Raw genomic sequence first — 21724 nt, forward strand, 5'->3', positions numbered from 1 at the left:
CCGTGTCTCACATTCAGCTCAGAAGGCCATCGGCATGGTAATTTTAATAATGAGCGGGGAGGTTAGGTTTGCGGTTCAGCTGCGGCGAAGTATCGTTCATCATTTTGTTCTTCAAATCCCCCTCTCTCAACTGTCATCTGTCTGGCAATCTCCCATCCCTCTTTACTCGCGTCGTGATCCTACAGAGATGAAATACTCCGTGTCAATTACCAGCCTCGCAATTGCCTTGCCAGCAGTTCAAGGCATCGCCTTCGGCGGTCCTGCATCAACTGCCATCATTGCAGGGCTTGCCCCAAGAGGCACCTCACCCAAACCGACAGTGGCACCAACGAGGGAAGATATGAAGAGACGACAAACGAACCTCTATCCCGAAACTTGCGGCTGGGTCGATGGTGTCTACTGTACGTCCTCGCCTACTTCTCAAAATGGAGACACTAAATACTGATGCAAAACAGCACTCTCAGTGACTTGCCCTGGTTCGCGGACCTGCATGCTCTACACCGCAGGTGCCGGCATGGCTGGCTGCTGTGATGGCACCAACACCCAGGAATGTGGATGGGCAACCTCCTGTGTCGACGCTAGAGCATACAGAGCCTCCAGCTGCGGCTCCAGCTGCCTGCTCAATACTTTGATACGGAAGTGTACAGAAACGACCGCGCCACACTGTATCACTTTCTCGTATCCTAGTGATAGTATTCTCTATTATGGATGCGACGCCGACTCGGACAGTATCGTCTCTTCAGTCCTGCAGCACGCTACTGATGAGGTCGGGGGCACGACGAGCATGGCTCTGCCGACAGTTGCAGCGAACCCTGTCATTACAGACCCAAATAGCGACAAGACTACTAACAAGACCAGGAAGATCGCTATTGGCTTGCTCGTTGGGATTGTCGTAGTCGCACTGTTCGTCGTCGCCTGCATCGCGATTGGCACCCTCTTCTTCTTGAAGAAGAAGCAGCGCCGAATCGCAGCGAATGCCCAATCCACGGCTGCCGTCCAAGCAACAGGTTCTGAATCGCAGTATCCACCGCCGCAGCAAGCCTATCAGTACCCACAACAGCAACCTGTAGCACAAACACAGTCATACCAAGCCAGTCTCTTCCGGCCTCCAAGTAATCCTCCCACTACAACTCCATCTTACTTCCCACCGGGGTTACACGAAGAGAAGCCTGGTACCCACACGACTGTTCACGAGTATGCTGTGACGCCAGTCTCGCCTCCGATCTCTCCTCCGATCTCAGGCCGACCCACACCGGCGCCGGTGTACTCTCAGCCGTATAACGCGCCGCCTCCGACGCCGGTAGTCAACCAGTATCAAGCCAATGCTGAAGCGCATGAGGTAGATGCGATCAGCGTGCCGCATGCGCCAAACCAGACAGGACCTGTGCATGAGATAGGAACTGGGAAATGATGTTTAGTGCTAGATCAAATATTCGTTATTTAATGATTGTAGGAATAATAGGCGCGAATTGGTCTTTCAATTGAAGTGCAGAGCGACTTGTAGCCACTGGGGAAGCTGTAAGGTTCAGGATGTCCTGTCTCATAATAGTTCTGACTGTCTCCTGGCTTGTGTCTCCTAGTAGCAATGCTGCAGCCATGTCAAAACGTGATCCTCTATTCATTAATGTGCAGACACTGGGCCGTTGTAAAGCAATAGTGTCGCAGCCAAAAAGGAGGTAAAATGTACATACATTAGCACCCCTGAATTGGCTGGTAAATAGGCATGATATCTGCTGCAACACACCCCCTCACGTCCAACTAGGACAGCATAATTAGAGGTGACTTAACGCAGAGAAATGCCTAACATGCTAAGTAGGTGAATCCTTTTTCGTGACGCTCTATACTATGCTGCAGATAGTAGCCCTAGTTAAGCATGTACTATGCCAAGGCTTGGCTATGGTCACCTATAGAACACAAAAATCCATTCAACCTTTGCTTGCACAGCTTTAGCGTCTAGGCTCGTAACTGTCGCAGCTAAAATAGAGGCAAAATGTACATACATTAGCACCCCTGAATTGACTGGTAAATAGGCATGATGTCTGCTGCGACAAATAGTGAGAGCGAGCGGACCACCAATGATGTTAAGATCTTGCGACAGTTTCGAGGTCGACGAATGCTACTCATCGAAAAGATTTACGGATGCATGCGGCTTTGGCGTCGGTCCAGAGGGTCGTCACTGCCTTTCTGTGGTGTAGTGTATCTTTCGACTCTGCTATTCCGGGTGGTCGGTAATACGACTTGCCGCAAGTGCTGTCGGTAGGTATGCCTCGGCCCAGAAAGCTGCAACCTGACTCGAGCCGGCTTGAGAGACCCATCACATGTTACATCTAAGGTCACTTTCCTCTCCAAGGTTTCAGTCATCTCCCTCTGTCCTCTATTATCCAGTCGCGTACAAAATTCTAACCCTCGAAACTCCTCTTCAACTACAATATAAACTCTACCATTCGACACAATGCCGATCAAGACGTGGCTCACCGAGACGCTCGGGATACGCGTCCCTATGGTACAAGGAGGCATGATGTGGGTAGGAAAAGCAGAGATGGTCAGCGCAGTCGCAAACGCAGGCGCTCTTGGTTTCCTCACAGCCCTTACACAACCCACGCCTGAAGCGCTGCGCGCAGAAATTCGCAGAACGAAGTCCATGTTGAAGCCGACCGCTGTCCAGTTCGGTGTCAATATCACCCTGCTCCCCTCGATGAATGCACCGGACTACCCTGCATACGCAAAGGTTGCTGTCGAGGAGGGGATCAAAGTCGTCGAGACCGCGGGCGACCCAACACCGATATTGAAGTACCTCAAAGACAACGGCGTGACTGTTTTCCACAAATGCGTTGCGCTGAAGCACGCGCTGCGCGCAGAAAAGCTGGGTGTGGACTGCATTTCCATTGACGGAATTGAGTGCGCTGGCCACGGAGGCGAGTACGACACGACATCGCTCATGCTCCTCTCGCTGTGCAAGGAGCAGCTCAAGATCCCCTACCTTGCGTCCGGCGGTTTCGCGAACGGGCGTCAATTAGCCGCCGCATTGGCTCTCGGTGCAGCAGGTGTGAACATGGGCACACGGTGGATGTGTACAGCTGAGTCACCGATCCATGCCAACGTCAAGGAGGCGATCGTCAAGGCCACAGAGCACGACACTGTCTTGGTTCTTCGCAAATTCAGGAACACGTCGAGACTGCACAAGAACAAGGTTTCAGTCGAGGTACACAAGATCGAGAACGAGAAGAAGGATGTCGAATTCAAGGACGTTGCACATCTGATGAGCGGAAAGCGTGGACAGGGTGTGTACGAGACGGGCGATGTTGATGCGGGAGTGTGGTCGTTGGGGATGTGCGCAGGTCTTATTCACGACATTCCCACATGCGAGGAGCTGGTGAAGACGATGGAGCGGGACGCCACTGATGTGATGACACAGTCACACGCCTTGATTGTGAAGAGCGCAAAGCTCTAGATATAGAGCAAGTCACTCAGGATTAAAGAGAGTTAGGCGCCAGGCTCTCGATTCCCGGGAACATGGGAGCTAGTCAGCATTTTTCTGCGAGCACTTTGTAGCATGATAGACCTTCTGCAGGCTACAATATTTCTTCGTCGAACAGGCATGATGAATGTTTTTTGCACATTCTAGCGATCAACAAACTCTTGAGCTGGCCTGGTACCACTCCTGCTCCAGATGCCCTCGAACTCTTTCAGATCTGGATGATCGCCATAGCGCCCCACATTCTCCACAGCCCATATATCATCGACGAAGCAGACTTTGCTGCGCCTCCACTGCTCGTAGCTTGGCTTCCACTCATGATTCCCATCGAAGACGCCGCTGGGTATGATCGTGATGCCAGGCATGCGAGGAGACTTTGTCAACATCGGTGAGCCGCAGTTGGTGCAGAAGGAGCGGTACACGGCCTCACCGGTCTCTGTCTCTCGGTCACTGTACTGTTTGAGCAGTTCTCCTCCAGATGTCCATTTGAAGTGCTGGAGGCAGTCAGTAAATTGTCGACTGGCGTAGGGTAGTCGGAGCGGACCGCGTCAGGAAACCAGGCATTTGCTGTGTATGTGGCTCCGCAATTTCTCCGACAGTTGGTACAATGGCAGATAGTGAAATTTAGCTCTGTCCCCTTGACTTCGAAAGTAATCTTCTTGCATAAGCATGCCCCCGTGCGAGTCTGCTCTTCTTCTGACATGATGAGGTCTTGGTGAAGGACGAGGACCGAGAGAGGAAGAGTAGGTTCGAAGGTAAGACCAGTACCTGCTAGGTGTAGGCACTATAGATCATGACTACCAATAACGGCTCTCAGCATACGAGGAGATCGGGGTTTCAAACGGCTTTAGACTTGGTGCTGCTGCCCGGCTAGCAGTGTAGCAAAAGGCAAAAGGGAGCTACCGTAATGCAGATTCTTACAGTAGAAGACCAGTATGTCTCAGATCAAACACAGCTGGTGGCTGTTCGAGACTTCTAGCAAGTTGCGGAAGAAGGACGAGGATATCCGACCCCGCTGACGTAGCGCAAAGTGGACCCTGAGTTCTCCACCAAAAAGTTCTGCCCCTCTCGTGTTGACAAAATCTCTCAAATCTCCAAACAACGCCGCAAATATGGACGACTCCGCTTTCGACGTAGAGACAGATCTGTCTACCCAAAGTATCCTTCTCGCAGCAGCAAATCATGATATACCCTCCCTCCGCAATCTCCTCCGCAACACCTCTGCAAACGTGCAAGACGCCGAGACAGGCTTCACACCCCTCCACGCTGCGATTGCCGCCTGCGAGCCTGTCGATGGAGACACATCTGCTGAAAAAATAAACGGAGAGAATGACGATGCTAGGGAAGCTGAGTGCAACAACACAGAAGCCGCGACCAAGACGATCAAGCTGCTGTTCGAAAATGGCGCGATATGGAATGATTTGGACGCGAACGGCGAGACACCGGGATGTATTGCGCTGAGAATAGGCCTGAAAGAGCCGTATGAGCTCTGCGTAGATGCTGGTGTGCGCGCTGAGCTGTTGTTGAGCCGGATGGATCAGTATCAGCTGCTCATGGGCGGGGACTCAGATGACGATGACGATGATGATGAGGAGGAAGAGGAGACTGTTGACACTGGTAAGGAAGTGGCGACTGAGGATGTTGAAATTCTGGACATCAGCCAGGAAGCCGCACCTGGCGACGAGTCTACCGAGAACCCAAACTACCTGGCGTCGAACCTGACCTTCGATCGAGACAGGTTGACCGACGAGGCAGGGAACGGTGTCATGATGGAGTGGGAAACAACGCTGATGCGTCAGTCAGCTAACCTGCTAGCACCTACGCCAGGCCTGCGGGTGTTGAATGTCGGCCATGGAATGGGCATCATCGATGGCATCCTGCACGATAAGCAGCCAAAAGCGCATCACATCATCGAGGCGCATCCAGATGTGCTGAAGCGCATGAAAGAACAAGGCTGGGACAAGAAGGCAGGCGTCGTCATCCACGAAGGCCGGTGGCAGGACGTCGTGCCTGGCCTAGCCGAGAAAGGCGAGCTGTTCGATGGCATCTACTTCGACACCTTCGCTGAAGAATACAAAGACCTCCGAGAATTCTTCACAGAACACGTCATTACGTTGCTTGATCCTTCAGGTGGTCCAGCCGGTGAGGGCGGCAAGTTTGGCTTCTTCAACGGTATGGGCGCGGACAGACAGATCGTCTATGACGTATATGGCAAAATTGTTGAGATGGACCTTTTCGAAGCAGGCTTCGATACGGAATGGGAGACGGTACAGGTGCCGGATCTGGACGAGCAGGGCGAGTGGGAGGGGTTACGGAGAAAATACTGGGTATTGAAAGAGTATAGGTTGCCCACATGCAGCTTCATAGGCTGAGCAACTAAACGCCAACGCTGAATCAGTGCGCCATAACCATGCAGCAGCCCATCTCACTCAATTTCCATTGATTCCTTGGAACAGCCCATGCAGCTGCAACAATTTGTTATAATTGCCCTGCTGAGGGTCAACAAGCTGCTTCGTTGCCTCGGCTCCAGCGACTGGCAGCTGCTTCGTCCCTTCGTTCTTGAACTTCTTCGGCACCAGCTTCGGGTCCAGCAAGCCCACTTGAACAAGCACGGAAGCTTGATCCCAGTACATGTGCTCTGAGACCAGCTTGCCACCTCTTACAGCAACGACACTGACCATGGCTATCTCCACAAATTTATCCGTTGGCTGGACACCAGGCAGTATCCAATCGACCTCATCGGAGTGTGTAAAGCTCACGACCATCTCATCCACGATGCGCTCGACGCCCATGGTCCGCGAAACCAACCGAATCTTGAAATCCTCGACCAGACTCGGAACAAAGAACTCCCTGTAGAACTCTGCAAGCCTCTTCCTCCCCATACCTCCCTGCAGAGTAGGCAGGATGGTCACGTGCGGACTATTCTGCGTCATGCTCTTTATCGCACTCATGCTTGCTCTTTCGGGCACATCGTCCTCATACTTCGCTGCCCAGAAACTCTGCACCACAGGCTCGAGATCGATCTCGCTCTTGAATCCTTTCCTGACGCATGCCAGCGCTCTGCTCCAAGCTAGATTAGCTTCGACTTCCGAGTATGCCTTTGAATTCGGGTCTGCGAAACCCGTTGCGCAGTGATCGTAGCGGTATAGCTTCCAGTCGACCATCTCTGGGTGGGGACTCGTCTGGCTTTTGCTTGCGATGTGGACTTGCGGGTTCGTGCTCTCCGGATATTTGACTGTTACACGAGGGAGAACGGGAGGATAGAAGGCTACGATTGCACAGCACTTGTTAAGCGGCTTCATGGCGGTCTTCAGCACCACACTAGCTGCTGCACCATAGGCAATGAGCGCATAGTGCTCTCCAAGCTTTAGATCGCTGTTGAGGTTCTGGATGGTACGGATGTAGGCGGATTGAGCGGCCGGGTCGTACTGGAAGTACGTGACATCGTAGCCTTCCTCCTTCCAGGAGAGGAGCACTTTCTCGGGCGGATGGGGTGTCGAGTCGGTCATGAATATTTTGGGTGGGCCATTGTTGAACTTCAGGAAGCCTCCTGTTCCTGGCGTTGAGGATGCGACCGACATAATTTTGTAAAATCTGAGCACTAAGAGGCTAACGATGGATGCGCCGGTTCAATTGTGAGTCGAGAGGAACCATGCGACGCACGCGCGATGCGCTGGCTTTTGGCGGTCTTTTTGGCCAGCCACATGTCGGTCGTCCTTGCTGCAATCCTGGCTCAGATCCCAGCTCTGGGTTGCGGATGAAGCTTGATGACGCAACGTTGATGATCGTCCGACCTTCACGTGGCACACGTGCAGCTGCAATTAAATTCGACATTGGCTAACCAGACTGGGTCCATTCTTAATTTATGCCACAGCATGAAGACCATCAGCTCATTGCTCCGTTGGATTAAGCCAGGCACGCAGGGCGAGCGCCGAGAAGCATCGGGCCTTGCCATTTCTCCCGCGTGGCGATGACGCCATTGCGATCGAGTCCGCTCTACTAGACTAACCAATTTCAATTGCCGCTGAAAAGACATACAAAGCATTTGAGCAATTCCACAACCCAATTGGCCGACTACCGCCTCCACAATGTCAGCTCTCATCCCACGTGCAGCTTCTCGAGTTCTCCGTTCCGCCGTCCGCCCTGCGCTGCGCGTTCAGCGCCCCACTGCTACTCCATTCCGCCGGGGTCTGGCCATTCCCGCCGCTGAGCAGCCACGCTTGAGAATTGGATCGGTCGCACCCGACTTCGAGGCGCAGACCACCCACGGGAAGATCAAGTTCCATGAGTTCCTCAATGGCAAGTGGACGATTCTATTCTCTCACCCTGCCGACTTCACGCCCGTCTGCACTACTGAGCTTGGTGCTTTCGCAAAGCTGAAGGACGAGTTCGACGCGCGTGGCGTACAGATGCTTGGTCTTGTATGTCAAACACGCATCTGAATTCGCCTCAACTCTGACCTTACCTAGAGCGCCAATGACCTCAGCTCGCACGACCAGTGGGTGAACGATATCAACGAGACCCAAAACACCAACGTCAAATTCCCCATCATCGCCGACGCTGACCGCAAAGTCGCCTTTCTGTACGACATGATCGCGCAAGACGAGCTCGACAATATCGCCGAGAAGGGCATCGCCTTTACTATCCGCTCTGTCTTCATCATCGACCCGGCCAAGAAGATCAGGCTTAAGATGGACTACCCTGCCAGCACGGGTCGCAACACAGTAGAGGTGTTGAGGGTTATTGACAGTCTACAGACGGGTGATAAGAAGGGCGTCGTGACGCCTATTAACTGGACGGTTGGCGATGATGTGATTGTCCCGCCCAGTGTGAGCACCGAGGATGCGAGGAAGAAGTTCGGCGGTGTCAGGGAGGTCAAGCCTTACCTGAGGTTCACGAACGTTGGAAAATAGACGAAGCATTATGGGACGAAGATGTGTACAATTAGAAATTCTGTACTTGAATGGTAATACTGCGCAATGGAAGTTCATACTGTGAGCTTAATCAGGGTATCAATTCGTTGTTCCACATTGTCATCCCTCGAGACGCCGTCTGCCTACGCTGTGCTAATAATCAAAAGTCGCGGCTTCGAACCTACCGCCCAGCACCCACTTTGCCAGCGCCCTTACTCTGCTTCTTATCCGTCAGGTCCTCAATGTTCTTAGCCTTGTGATAATGCGGCGCAACCTCTGTGAGCCACTCCGGTTGAATGGGCGCCACACTTCTCACCCATTCCTTACTCGTGCTCGTAAGCTCATAAAACACAATCCATCGGTCCCTCGTCTGCTTCCTCGCCATACAACTACTTGGATGGATGAATACAGACAGCTTCTGGCTGACCGTCGAATAGCTCTGTCCATCGCGATTCAGCCTTGCAACATTCGTGAAGTATCCACTCGTGAACGCCTTCAGGATCTTGACGTGATCGGAGATGCCGCATGAACTGTGCGGTAGCTCGACCTTGTCGCACAGTCTCTGCAATTGCTCCCTTACGTTGCGGACCCGGTTTAGCGCCCTGTAGTCGAGGAAGTTCTCTTTCGCCCATGCCTGGCTGTACTCGTTCTCCACAAACTCATTCCAGATCTTAAGGAACGCGATAAGATCACCGCCAGCGACATCTTCGCTGAAGCGTTGCTTAGCCAAGTCGGCTGCGATCTTCTTGTCCTTGGGCGCGAAGAAGAGCGTTCCGCCTTCGCTGACCATGGAAACCAGCGTAACCATCTCTTCGACGCAGCCGTATTTGTCAGCGGCCAGAAGAGCTTTACCGAGTTTGGGGTCGAGGGGGAGTTCGCTGGCGCGCCGGCCCAGTTTGGTCACTTTGCCTGCCGAGTCGATGTAGCCTAGAGCATACAAATGCTCGAGGGACGCAGCGATAGCAGTTGTGGATGGTGGGTCGATGAAGTCGAAGTTCAGGAGGTCGTTGATGCCCATTGTCTTCAGGGTGAGCATGGGGCCATCGAGATCGCAGCGCAGAATCTCAGGCTCGGTCTCCATTTGCAGTTCGTTATAAAAAGCATACTTTGTGTAAAGCCTAAAGCACATGCCTGGCCCGGTACGCCCGGCTCGACCAGCTCTTTGCTCAGCACTTGCTCGTGAACATGGTACGACTACGAGAGTATTCATGGACCGCTTGTGGTCGTACACTGATTGCTTCTCGAGGCCGCAGTCTATACAGTACCGGATGCCGTCGATCGTCAAACTAGTTTCCGCGATGTTGGTACTGAGAACAATCTTGCGGTGGCCGGGCGGTGTGGGTGCGAAAATCTTTTGTTGCTCTTCTGCTGGCAGTGCACCATACACAGGGGCCACAATGATAGGTCCTGCTTTCGACCCAAGTTTTCGTGATGTTTCGAGAATGTACTCGCCCGCGCTTTCAATTTCCTCGGAACCCGTGAAGAACACCAGAATGTCTCCTGGCCCTTGTGAGAGGTGTATCTGGAAGACAGTCGTGACTGCTGCGTTGAGGTAGTTGGCTTCCGGTGAACTCGAGTACAGACGCTCGATAGGATGTGTTCGTCCAGGGATGTTGAACAAGGGCGCACCGCCAAAGTAATCTGAGAATTTGGTGGCGTTCAAGGTAGCACTAGTGACGAGCAGCCTGAACTCTGGACGCACTGCCACCAGCTCTTTCAGTAGACTCATCAACAGATCGGTTGCGAGCGAACGTTCGTGCGCCTCATCCAAAACTACTGCTGAGTATTCAGACAACAGCGGATCTGACATGAGTTGCTTCAACATCAGACCGTCCGTCAGGTATTCCACCTTGGTCACTTCTGGTGTGATCTTGCTGTCGAAACGCACCGAGTATCCGCATTCTCGACCCAGTCTTACACCCATCTCTTCGCTTACACGCTTTGCAACAGACATGGCAGCGACTCGTCGAGGTTGTGTGCAGCCCACCTTGCCATTCTTCGTGAAACCCTTCTCGTGGAGGTACTGCGGGACCTGAGTTGTCTTTCCAGAACCAGTCTCGGCGACGATAATGAGGACAGGATGTGATTCGCAGGCTGACAGTAGCTCCTCTCTATATACGTAGATGGGTAGATTCTTCCGCACTTGCTCCATCGTCTTGACCTTCTGTTCCGCTTCTTTCAATTGTCGTTCCAGTAACGCTTTATCCGGATCTGGCATGCCGTCACTCTGGAAGTTGATAGCCATCTCGTCCGAGAAGACGAATTCATAGTCGTCGGCATTCACCCGCTCAGGCTTCTTGACCTGGCTTTTGATTTTGCTCATCTGCTCATCCTCCCATAGCTGCACCTCGCTCTTGTCGTATCCCTTCTCGCGCTCATTGTGTCGTTTCGTGAGTACGGCGGATCTACTCCCATCGGCATCTGGTAGAAGATATCCGTCAAGGTGTTCGTCTATGGCGTTTCGTGCCTCTGCGAGTCGCAGTGTTTCTCGATTTCGCGCGAAGTCCCTCCTCTCTTCTACGGAGAGCTTGGAACCAAGCCTCTCTTCTTCCTCGGCTTCTTCTGCGACCTGACGACGCAGGAGAGCAAGCTGTTGCGCCTCACGCTGGGCGAGATATGTCTGGCGCGCTTTTAGACGCAGATCACCAATATCTTCATCGCCTGTTCTGCGCCTTTTTTGGTCCGACATGATTGATAATGGAGTCGCAAGAACTGTATCGGTCGTTTCGAGGTGCGTGACAGGCGTAATTGAATATACCGCGTCTTCGAAGGTATGCGCTTGGAGTACAGCCTTGGAGACAGCTCAAGAAATCCGCGGAGGTCCGCACAGAGCACAGACCAATCTATTTTGACGTCGAACAACAGCCTTACCACCGACACAATCATTTCGTACATATTTGCAAGAAGCTATTTGAACGCGCTGGGTTCATGCAAGTAATAAGACTCGATCTTAAAATAAACTGAATCAGGGTTCCGGCGCGTCTCGATGAGGCAAGACATGACTCGTCCAGGATTGAATCAATCGTTCGCATCCGCATATATCATGACACCTCCATCGATTGCACCAGAATAATTTCGTGTTCAAGGTCCATGGCATACGACTGTACAACAAGTTACGAGCGTAGATGGTCGTGTCATGGGTTCAGTCCTGGATTAGTGGCAACAGGCCATCAAGCGTGAGAGCGATTCCTGCTCTTCTCGACACCGCAGAGCTTGAGTTGACCTGCAAGCCTTGAAAGACTTCAACCCACAGCAGGATCCTATCGAGCAGGATGACTCTGATGTATAGCTGAATTTGACGCCTTACAGCGTTGCGCATAGGTTTAAGATCTTCTTGTATATGATGTAGCATTCATTAGCGTTCCTGGACCATTAGTTATCAAAACTATTACTACTTCAACATCCAAGTGCATGGACGCGAAGACCAAAGCTGTACGTGTCTAGTCTCTCTTCATCCCAACCTTGCCAATACCTCGCAATCCCCATGCAAATAACACTCCTATGGCACAGCTCAGTGCGAAAACGTACCAGAATGCGGCGCGGTAGCCTTCCATGAGCGTGGCTGGACTCTCTTTATCCGCGATCCTGGAGTGTTAGGTAACACCTGCTGCGATCACGGCACTAGTCGCAAGACCAAAGCTCTTGCCAATCTGCACAACAGTATTGAAGACGCTCCCTGCGAGTGCCTGGTCTCGCGCCGGGAAGGTTGCAGGGATAACAAGGTTTGAGACCGTGAACAGGGCGTCTGCGCCAATGGAATTGAGGAAGGAAGACTGCTGGGAAAGCGCAGGCCCAGTATGTCCACTCTGGCTGGATTATGCACATGAGTAGTGCCCCAATACTCGTCAATGCGACACCAACCAGGCAAGCCCAGTCAGCACGTACTCGGTGCACAATGAGGCCCATAACCACGTTCGACACCGCTCCGCCGATAGGGGTGGGTAAGAACCGCAAACTTGCTTGAATGGGCGAGTTCTTCTGTACATCCTGAAAGTACAGGGACTGTTATGATCCAATAGCGTTGAACATGCCCCATAGAATGGAACGTTATGACAAATTTCACCTTAGTCGCAACTGAATTGATTGTCTCCCTGCGCTCACTCAACAAAAACAACGCCTGACCGCCATATGAACGGTGCGAACATCGACAACGAGAACAAAGAGATGGCAAAAACATACAACAGCGGGTATTCGCTAGTGGTCACCCACCTAACTACTAATCCGCCGGTACGTTGCTTAAATAGGGCTGAGCGAACGGGAAGCCTTGTTTTCAACGTCCTATGGTCGTATGTGACAACGCTGCAGAATTTATAGATTATCAACTACTTTTAGTGGAGCTAGCCAGTCACATCTCACTTCCCCTGTCTTTAGGGTATTGCATGCGTTGCTTGGGCAAGCAAATCAGTGAAACTGTCTCTACACCCAGAAAATCAGTGGCAGAGCGATAAAAAGCTGTATTATTTATCTACATTGTGTCACACACTTCACGCCTCGCCGTCGCTGAACTGCAGAAGAGCCCATTTACCCCAGGTATCTGCTTCAGGTCCTTGTCTTTACCGTCCAGTAGCCCAGCAACGACGTCTGCTTGGTCGCTGCATACTAAAGTCGGCGCATCGCAGCCTCGAACAGCTTAGCACTAGAATCTAAAAATAACAGGAGCTGGTGGTTGTAACGACGCAGGCAAGAAGAGAGATATCCAGAATAGGTGTGAATCCGCTACGAGGCATATGGGAGTGCTGGGATAATAAGAACACCAGGATATATTCTCTACACCTATAGGTCTTGTACGAAAGGATACAGAAAAACTACTCTACAATGCTACAGTTCCTTGCTCCTTATATATGAGGGTAGGCTGGCGGAATGGGTATACTCCAACGTCCTTCGTGGGTACCCCCCAAAACCTTATTAATAATACATGGATTCTAGCGAACTAGGGCTAAAAAGAAAGAGAAAAACCACCTCTACATTTTTGTAGTAGAAGGTTTTGTTATAACTATTAAACTGCACAAGCTAGAGGCTAGAAAATGTTAAAAAAGGGGGGGTACCTAGCGAGCATACCCATTAATAGGTATACTTTGCTAGGTAGTGTTAATAACTTAGCTAATACTAGGCAGAATAAGCTAATTCTTTTTTTATTAGAAGGCGCAATACTAGGCGCTTCTATCGAATAATAGATTATGTAAGCGTATCTCTGCTAGTTAAGAAGCTATAAGCCAAAACGTAAAAAAGCATACCCTACCCATCCGCCAGCCTATATGAGGGTTCGGTGGCAGTTTGGTGTGAGCTCATGCCATGCGACAAGGGCCATGGTCATGAGTTGCTAGAACTGTATCCTAGTGGTATTGGGTCACTGTTTGTAGAGCGTTGTTACAGTGGTTTGAATTAAATACCTAGTGCAGTACGCATTTTTCAATGTGTTATCAAAACAATGTGGGACCCAGCACAGATTGGGCTGTCCGCCAAGGAGTTTGGCGATTAGAGATTACTGCCAGATATTGCCCTAGGTGAGAAACGTTCACTTGAAGCCTAGCGCTTATGCTGAGCCTCATACTCCTTAATGCCTCAGAAACGTCCTCTAATTGACTAGGTTAGGAAGTAGAAGTCTTCCCTGATGCTGGCTTTAACGCCCGTCTGCTTCAACATCATTGGCAGCCCTTTTTCGAAGGGTAAGTAGGCTGTATAAGCAATGTTGATACAGCCTATGTTAACCAGGCAGATTATCTAGGACGTGACACCTCTAGATCAAGATTCTGGTGCCACTATCATGGATGGCGACATTTTGCTTTCTAGGTAAAGTTGTGCGAACTAGTGCCTGCTAGGTAACTAGTCTTAAGATTAATGGGTGCACTGAAGTTGGCGATGAAGTTGTGTTTCTTAGCGCCATAGGCAGATGTGCAATTTAAAGGGTTAAATAGAAAGATATGATTCTACAACAATTCGCTCCTACTCAACGCAGTCTGCGCGTATACCTCAGCCTACAGCAATGAGCCTAACCACAACAACCATAACATATTGTCTCTGACGTTAGTCAGTCTAGCAGCATGAGCATACGTACAAATGAGAGAATAAACAAAAAGGAAAAAACATACAACAGCGGGTATTCGCTAGTGGTCACCCACCTAACTACTAATCCGCCGGTACGTTGCTTAAATAGGGCTGAGCGAACGGGAAGCCTTGCTTTCAACGTCCTATGGTCGTATGTGACAACAATACTTTTGTTGACGAATATATTCCGCCTAAAGTCTCACGTCGACTGCCCCTCTCCTACCCAACAGAGCGCCATCTCTCCACTAGGTCTCTGCATCAATCATGCAGTCGAACGGAAGTGAGATGCGGGAAATTTAACGGTGGAAAACTCTTGTCTGGACGGAATTGCGCGGTTACGCTTTCCTTCCTTGGCGCCATCGTTCTCAATTTTCTCCTAAATGTACACAGCAAGAGGATGTACTTCTAGTTTGTACACATGCATCTTAGAAGAAAGGAGGGTTTTGCTTAAATTTCACCTATCTGTAAGCTTTCGTGCGCCTGTTGCTCTAAAGCAGCTTGAATATCATATGGAAAGGTCCTGCAGAGGGGAGGGTCTCTATGCACAACATAGCTTTTCTTGTCTCTACCTGCCTCTTATCTGCCTCTTTCCAGAGAGGGAGCTCAGAAAACTCCGAGTTCTGCACGTGTACAAGAGATCGACAAGGACCCCTGCATGTAGGGCTTCGCGCTAGTCCCACACTTTTGGGATACCTCTCAGTTGAGGCATTGCGCAGCAATTGTTCACGAAAGCCCAGCGTGTTTCTCGCCTTTCCATTGCGAGCTCTCATATTTGCTTGCTGTAATAACTCTGGTAGTTATACGGCCTTAGACGGTTGCTCACGTTCAAGCTCGACCCGAAACGGAATGCTACACGTTGCAACTTCCTGATACTCTAGGGCTGATCTTCTAGTTGCCTTGGCTACACCTTCAACACACTGCTTTCACAGAGCTTTGTACAGCTTGTGGCGAGATGCGTACTTCAGCCTCGTTGCTGAGTGCGAAAACGCTCTTTGCGTTGAGCGCGTTCAGCCGAATTGGAGCTCTTGCGGATTCGAACATCAACGTTGCTCTCCAAGCTTCATTCGCCCCTGCACCTTACCTGGTGGAACTCCTGTAAGCCAAATCTACCTTATGACATTCCAAGTCGGCTGATGGGTAGTAGAGAGACCGCAGCAGATGAGAACGCGACCGCATATTTCCCCCTCCTCGACCGAATAGCAGAAGGCTGGCTAGACGAGCTAGACACAGAGAAGCAGCTGTACGACAAGTTCGTCGAGATACTCCAGAGCGATGGCCACATCAACGACCCCGAGACCCTCGCCTCTTTCAACCTTGCGCTTTCCGTACGATCGGCGGCGCCACGGATAGAAGCACACTACCAGTTCTACAAGACGTCGGTGGAGCCTTCTCTGGAGTCAGAGCAAGGCGAGAACTGTCAGCTCTGGGTGTCCCTCAACGGCCAGCAGTATTGCACACCATACGTAGCTGATGGCGAGCCAACCGGCAACATCAAGAACGAGCGTACAAACGAGCTACCCTTCGACCGTATCCTGGGTAACAGCTCGGCACTGCCAACCATTGTATACGCCGATATCACCGCTCCGCGTTTTCACAAGTTCCACAAGACCGTGAGCAGGACTGCAAAAGAAGGAAAGACTTCCTACCGTGTTAGGCACAAGCCCTCCTTGAAGGCACCTAAGACGCCACTGGTTGTTAATGGCTATGGCGTAGCCCTGCAGCTAAAGCGCACAGACTACATCGTCATCGATGACAGACAAGCAGCGCAAGGAGAGGATCAGAAACCATCGGGTACTGAGCTGGATGAAGAGGCTGCAGATCTGAAGCCTTTGGCCAAGGATGATGTACCTGACCTGGCTGAGAAGGCTGCTAGCTTCGTGCTGCAAAGCGATCAGCCTATGGACACACTCTTGAAGTTGGTGCGCGACTTTCCAAAGTACACCTCGACCATCGCGGCTACCAATGCTACCTCGGACTTCATTACGGAGCACTACAACAATCGTGAGCTGCTTCTGCCTACCGGCTCTAACGTCATCTGGGTCAACGGCGTACAGATTCCTGCGAAGGACGTCAATCCCTATGCGCTTCTTGCCCATCTCCGTCGCGAGAGGAGATTGATCAATGGCATCAGAAGCCAGGGACTGTCTGCTCCGGAGACCATATCCCTGCTGTCACATCCTGCTATCACGCAAGGCGAACTTGGAGACGAGCCACAGCGATATGACTTCAGAGACGAGATCGAGGGCGGTAAAGTGATCGTCTGGGTTAATAATATCGAGAAAGACTCCAGGTACCAGAGTTGGCCATCCGAACTCCGGGCTTTATTGCAAAGGACCTACCCCGGCCAATTGCCCAATGTCCGTCGTGACATTCACAACGCAATCCTGCCCGTCGACTTCACTGACCCTGAGCATGTCTCTAACGTCATTGAGACTGTCATCGGTCTTGTTAGGCGCGGTATCCCTCTGCGATGGGGTCTCGTTCCCCAGAGCCAGACTCCAAACGCCGTGGATCAAGCAAAGGTCGTATACTACTTGCAACACACTTATGGTCTGTCCGCTGTCACTAAGTACCTTTTGACTGCGTTGGAAGCGAAGAAACTTGCACGACCAGACAAGGCTAGTTTTGAGACGGCTGTCAAGACCGGCACACTTCGCAGGGATCGTGAAACAATCGAATTCGAGGACATCCTGACCACCGAAACTCTCGGCGAGCGTGTGGGCAAGGCTAAACATTACCTGGAACGTCTTGCGATCAACGGTCCCAACGCCCCAGCAATTGTGAACGGTGTACCCGTTGCCCAGAGCGAAAACTGGTTGTCCGAGCTCAGCCAACGCATCAGCATGGACCTTCGTTACATCCAGAAAGCCGTATTTGATGGCGAGCTCAAGGACGACAGCTGGGTGCCGCAGCAGTTCTTACTTCAAGCTGCTGCCAAACGCAACCCACTCATCATCCCGGAGAATGAGAAGGAGATAAAGCTCGTCAATATGGCTGAATTCGAAGAGAAGTACGGTGAGATCTTTGCGGAGTACCCTCATATCAAGGCTACAGACTCCACAAGCAGGGGTACCTGGGCACATCTGACAGTTTTTGGTGACTTTGATACCGAGTCTGGCTTGACTTTGCTCAAGTCCGTATCCCAGTATCGACAAGCGAACCCAAATGTTGAGATCGTCATGATGCATAATTCCTATGCAGACCACTCTGGTGTATATGAAGAGATCTTCGATGCCTATATCGAGGCGCAACGCCAGCTCAACAGTGATAAGCTCATGGAGCTTCTGAGTAAGGATGTTGCTAAGTCGCCAATACCCGCCAGGTCTGCACGTCTTCGCGCATCTGCTGAGCCGCTCTTTGAGGAGCTGGAACTGAAGCCCGGTCAGCTCGCTGTACTCATCAATGGACGCTTTGTTGGGCCCATTTCCGAGGACAAGGTCTTCTCAGCTGAAGACTTCGAGACGCTCATATCCTACGAGACGAACAAGCGTATCGAGCCTTTGATCAACGCCCTCGAGGACCTGGAACTGACTGCTAAGATTGCGACTCCCTTTGATGCTGCAAAAATCCAGTCTCTGGTAGCTCTTTCCACCGTTTCTGATGTCCCAGAAGGCATGTTCGAAACGGTGTCGACCCTGAGGACCAGCACTTTCAAAAAATGGACTGCTGACCACACAGCAATCATCAGGGGCCAAAAGGAGAACGCTGTTTTCCAGATCGTTGCATCCATCGACCCTGCAACCGAGCAAGCTCAAAGGTGGATCCCAATCTTGAACACATTGAGCGAGATGGAAGGGTCCTACCTTCAGCTCTTCTTGAACCCGAAGCAGATGCTGCAAGAGCTTCCTGTCAAGCGATTCTACAGGTACCTGCTCGGATCCAAACCAAGGTTCAACGCAGACGGTTCGGTCGACAACTTCAAGGCACAGTTCAAAGGGATCCCAAAGAAGGCTCTGCTCAATTTGGGCATGGACGTTCCGCCGTCCTGGCTTGTCGCTCCTGAGGAGTCTATTCATGATCTCGACAACATCAAACTCAGCACACTACCTGTTGGTGTTGATGTTGATGCAACCTACCGACTCGAGAGTGTCCTCATCGAGGGTCACTCCCGTGATACCACAAACGGTGGGCAGCCGCCCCGTGGCGCAGAGGTTGTATTGTCAACTGAGAAAGACCCGCACTTCGCCGACACCATCATTATGGCTAACCTGGGTTACTTTCAATTCAAGGCGAACCCTGGTTTCTACAGTATACAACTGAAGAAGGGCAAGTCACAGGAGATCTTTTCCCTTGACAGTGCCGGAGCCAAAGGCTGGGCCGTTCAACCCAACGACGAGTCGAGCGAGCTAGTACTTATGAGTTTCCAGGGCACAACGCTATTTCCTCGGTTATCCCGCATGCCTGGACAGGAGGAAGCCGACATCTTGGCAGATGAGGAGTCTATTATCTCTGAGCTTGCGACCAAAGGCACCGAGAAGGTTAACAAGTTGCTTGGTAAAATTGGGCTTAACTTCAACAGCGAGAAAGTATTCAAGAAGGGGGCTGAGCTCCTCGCCAATTCGAAGCCTGCAAAGACTCGAGCCGACATCAACATTTTCTCCGTCGCCTCCGGCCACCTTTACGAACGCATGCTGAACATTATGATGCTCTCTGTCATGAGGCACACTAAACACACTGTCAAGTTTTGGTTCATTGAGCAGTTCCTCTCGCCCTCGTTCAAACACTTCCTGCCTCACATAGCCGCTGAGTACGGATTCGAGTACGAGCTTGTAACGTACAAATGGCCGCACTGGCTCCGCCAGCAGTCCGAGAAGCAGCGCGAGATTTGGGGTTACAAGATCCTCTTTCTTGACGTGCTCTTCCCTCTCGATCTCGACAAGGTCATTTTCGTCGATGCAGATCAGATCGTCCGCACTGACATGTATGAGCTCGTCACTCACGACTTACACGGCGCACCCTATGGCTTCACGCCTATGGGCGACTCCCGCACAGAGATGGAAGGTTTCCGCTTCTGGAAGACAGGATACTGGGCGAACTTCCTCCGCGGCAAGCCCTACCACATCTCCGCCTTGTATGTCGTCGATCTGAACCGCTTCCGCAAGCTTGCTGCCGGTGATCGTCTACGTCAACAGTATCATAGTCTGTCGGCCGATCCCAACAGCCTGAGCAACCTCGACCAGGATCTACCGAACAACATGCAGTTCAATCTACCCATCCACTCATTGCCACAGGAGTGGCTGTGGTGCGAGACCTGGTGTGCTGACGAGGACTTGGCTTCCGCTAAGACGATTGATCTGTGCAACAACCCACAGACCAAGGAGCCAAAGCTGGACCGTGCAAAGAGGCAGATCCCTGAGTGGACTGTGTACGATGATGAGATTGCGGCGCTGGCTAAGCGCATCAGAGGAGAGAAGGAGCAGGCGGAGGTTGTGGATGTTCAAGCTGAAGAGCAGGTCCGTGAGAAGAAGGAGAAGGATGAAGAGAGGAAGAGAGATGAATTGTAGTGATCATCTATGTTGTCCTGCAAGCATGGAGGGTGTTTCGTAGAGACTTGAATTAATTTACGGTCGATACATATATTAACAGGGCGGGCCTGATATTTCAGGTAAGAGCACTGAAGGTTGACCCCACTTCAGCCTGCATCTCCACACTTCCACCGACTCGCCATGAAGCGCTTCTAACATCGTACACAGTTGCGTTTTGACGCAACATGCGCAACACGTTGATCACTCTCATCATGGTCTCCCCCTGTCGTTAGTCTTGACGTGTGGACACGCTGCCCGCATTGAATGCTTCGAATCTTTCGTTGTGCCGTTTTTTTATGTCAAATAGAACACGTCAGCTACCATGCGTCAATTCAGGTATGAGCCGTTAGATCTTGTTCAGCCTTCCTCCTGATTTGTACGGCTTATCAGAGGCAACAAAGGCCCGTTGGAGTGCATTTTGTTTCACGCTCATATCCACGACGCGGACGACTCGATTGACTACGAAGTACTGTCACATCCATGGGGACACGAAGAAGTTATTCGCTATTAGTCTCGACGGCAGCGACTTTGCAGTCACGGAAAAATTGTATCAGGCTTTGGAACATTTGTGCGATCAAGATGAGAATCGGATCCTCTGAACTGACGTACTCTGCATCGACCAGAATAACACGGAAGAGCGAGGACACCAGTTCAGCAAATGGCTGCCATATATGATTACGCACAGCAAGTCATCATCTGGTTAGGTCCAGCTACATCTGGCACGGACTCATTCTTCGATTCGATCCGGGGCCTGTAGCGACAAGCCTTGAATCACACTTGCAACGCCTGGAGCCCCTCAGACAATAGATGGCATTTTCTATGGACAAGCGTAACACTGAATATGATGCAAAACGGAGGATGTGTACCTCTTTCGACGCTTTGCTAAGTCGGAGTTGATTCAAAGGAGCATGGGCCCTGCAGGAGGTGGCCAAAGCTAGCGCTGGAAAGATAGCTTGCGGGACCAAGTCTGTATCGGCAAGATTCTTTGCTTTGATACCTCCACTGTTTGGTGTAATGCCGGATTCACACAGTCAGTCCGTGCTGGACATCATGCCAGGATCATCTCGAAAACATTCCTGGTGGACGAAATAACGTGACCTCCGTATCTTGTTGCAGAAGGTCTCTGGCAGTCAGGCGTCTGATTCAAGAGACAACATCTATGCATTGCTTAGCATCTCCTCGGATGCGTGCATTTCTAAGGTCCTGGCACCCGACTACAGCAGATCTGAAGCAGAAGCAATACAGAGCATGTTAGCGTTCCTGATTGACGTCCGCACGTACGGCGTACCAATAGACAAGCTGCCTCTATGGCCGATGTTGGAATTCAAAGAGAACATACAGGACTTGCCTACCGCACTCTTGCCCTGGGCATAAGAATGACGGTATGGATCTCTAGCAGCAGTTTTAGGCGGGGTCATGGAAGCGAAGTCTGCTGGTTGGACCAGCGACCTCGGTGGTGTAGCGCTCCTGCTGTGGGCTGCAGAGCATGGGGATGAATCAAGCGCATCCTTGGCACTCGAGAAGGGAGCAGATGCTAATACAGGAGACTGGTTGCGTCAGACGCCTTTATCAGTGGCAGCTAAAAATGGTCACGTAGAAACTGTGAAGCTACTTTCCGATACTAGTGGGGCTGCAGTCAACACTACGGATTGGCGAGACCGCACGTCGCTTGCATGGGCTGCAGGGAAAGAGCATACGTCCGTTGTACGGATGTTGATGGATAGAGGTGACATGAGCCTATCCTCCCAGGAAAAGAGCGGATAGAT

At 51.4% G+C, this 21724-nt stretch overlaps 8 protein-coding genes across 8 annotated transcripts; 6 read left to right on the top strand and 2 right to left on the bottom strand.

Moving 5' to 3' along the window:
* The first annotated feature begins 167 nt into the window (after positions 1 to 167).
* On the top strand, positions 168 to 1492 carry M421DRAFT_418568 (uncharacterized protein). The gene is made up of 2 exons (XM_033591830.1): positions 168 to 401; positions 456 to 1492. Exons 1-2 carry the CDS (start codon positions 188 to 190, stop codon positions 1409 to 1411), a joined length of 1170 nt encoding a protein of 389 aa, XP_033450498.1. The 5' UTR covers positions 168 to 187; the 3' UTR covers positions 1412 to 1492.
* Positions 1493 to 2320: 828 nt separating this feature from the next.
* On the top strand, positions 2321 to 3756 carry M421DRAFT_418569 (inosine monophosphate dehydrogenase). The gene has a single exon (XM_033591831.1). The coding sequence runs from the start codon at positions 2453 to 2455 to the stop codon at positions 3449 to 3451; it is 999 nt and encodes a 332-aa protein (XP_033450499.1). The 5' UTR covers positions 2321 to 2452; the 3' UTR covers positions 3452 to 3756.
* Positions 3307 to 4455, bottom strand: M421DRAFT_418570 (uncharacterized protein). The gene is made up of 2 exons (XM_033591832.1): positions 4020 to 4455; positions 3307 to 3969 (listed from the first exon to the last, which is right to left on the bottom strand). The coding sequence occupies exons 1-2, from the start codon at positions 4176 to 4178 to the stop codon at positions 3622 to 3624; spliced, it is 507 nt and encodes a 168-aa protein (XP_033450500.1). The 5' UTR covers positions 4179 to 4455; the 3' UTR covers positions 3307 to 3621.
* Positions 4456 to 4587: 132 nt separating this feature from the next.
* Positions 4588 to 5847, top strand: M421DRAFT_90829 (arginine N-methyltransferase 2; the record flags this gene model as incomplete). The annotated part of the gene is made up of 1 exon (XM_033597890.1): positions 4588 to 5847. One exon carries the CDS (start codon positions 4588 to 4590, stop codon positions 5845 to 5847), a length of 1260 nt encoding a protein of 419 aa, XP_033450501.1.
* Positions 5848 to 5904: 57 nt separating this feature from the next.
* Positions 5905 to 7056, bottom strand: M421DRAFT_99624 (uncharacterized protein; the record flags this gene model as incomplete). Its single annotated transcript, XM_033598775.1, has 1 exon — positions 5905 to 7056. The coding sequence occupies one exon, from the start codon at positions 7054 to 7056 to the stop codon at positions 5905 to 5907; it is 1152 nt and encodes a 383-aa protein (XP_033450502.1).
* Positions 7057 to 7563: 507 nt separating this feature from the next.
* Positions 7564 to 8388, top strand: M421DRAFT_58682 (thioredoxin-like protein; the record flags this gene model as incomplete). Its single annotated transcript, XM_033595622.1, has 2 exons — positions 7564 to 7896; positions 7945 to 8388. 2 exons carry the CDS (start codon positions 7564 to 7566, stop codon positions 8386 to 8388), a joined length of 777 nt encoding a protein of 258 aa, XP_033450503.1.
* Positions 8389 to 15170: 6782 nt separating this feature from the next.
* M421DRAFT_418574 (glycosyltransferase family 24 protein) lies at positions 15171 to 20296 on the top strand. Its single transcript, XM_033591833.1, has 2 exons — positions 15171 to 15528; positions 15578 to 20296. Exons 1-2 carry the CDS (start codon positions 15386 to 15388, stop codon positions 19935 to 19937), a joined length of 4503 nt encoding a protein of 1500 aa, XP_033450504.1. The 5' UTR covers positions 15171 to 15385; the 3' UTR covers positions 19938 to 20296.
* A 1078-nt stretch (positions 20297 to 21374) lies between these two features.
* Positions 21375 to 21722, top strand: M421DRAFT_90834 (ankyrin; the record flags this gene model as incomplete). Its single annotated transcript, XM_033597891.1, has 1 exon — positions 21375 to 21722. One exon carries the CDS (start codon positions 21375 to 21377, stop codon positions 21720 to 21722), a length of 348 nt encoding a protein of 115 aa, XP_033450505.1.
* Positions 21723 to 21724: the final 2 nt, after the last annotated feature.

Source organism: Didymella exigua, assembly GCF_010094145.1.
Source record: "Didymella exigua CBS 183.55 unplaced genomic scaffold M421scaffold_8, whole genome shotgun sequence".
In the NCBI taxonomy this organism is placed as follows: Eukaryota; Fungi; Ascomycota; class Dothideomycetes; order Pleosporales; family Didymellaceae; genus Didymella; species Didymella exigua.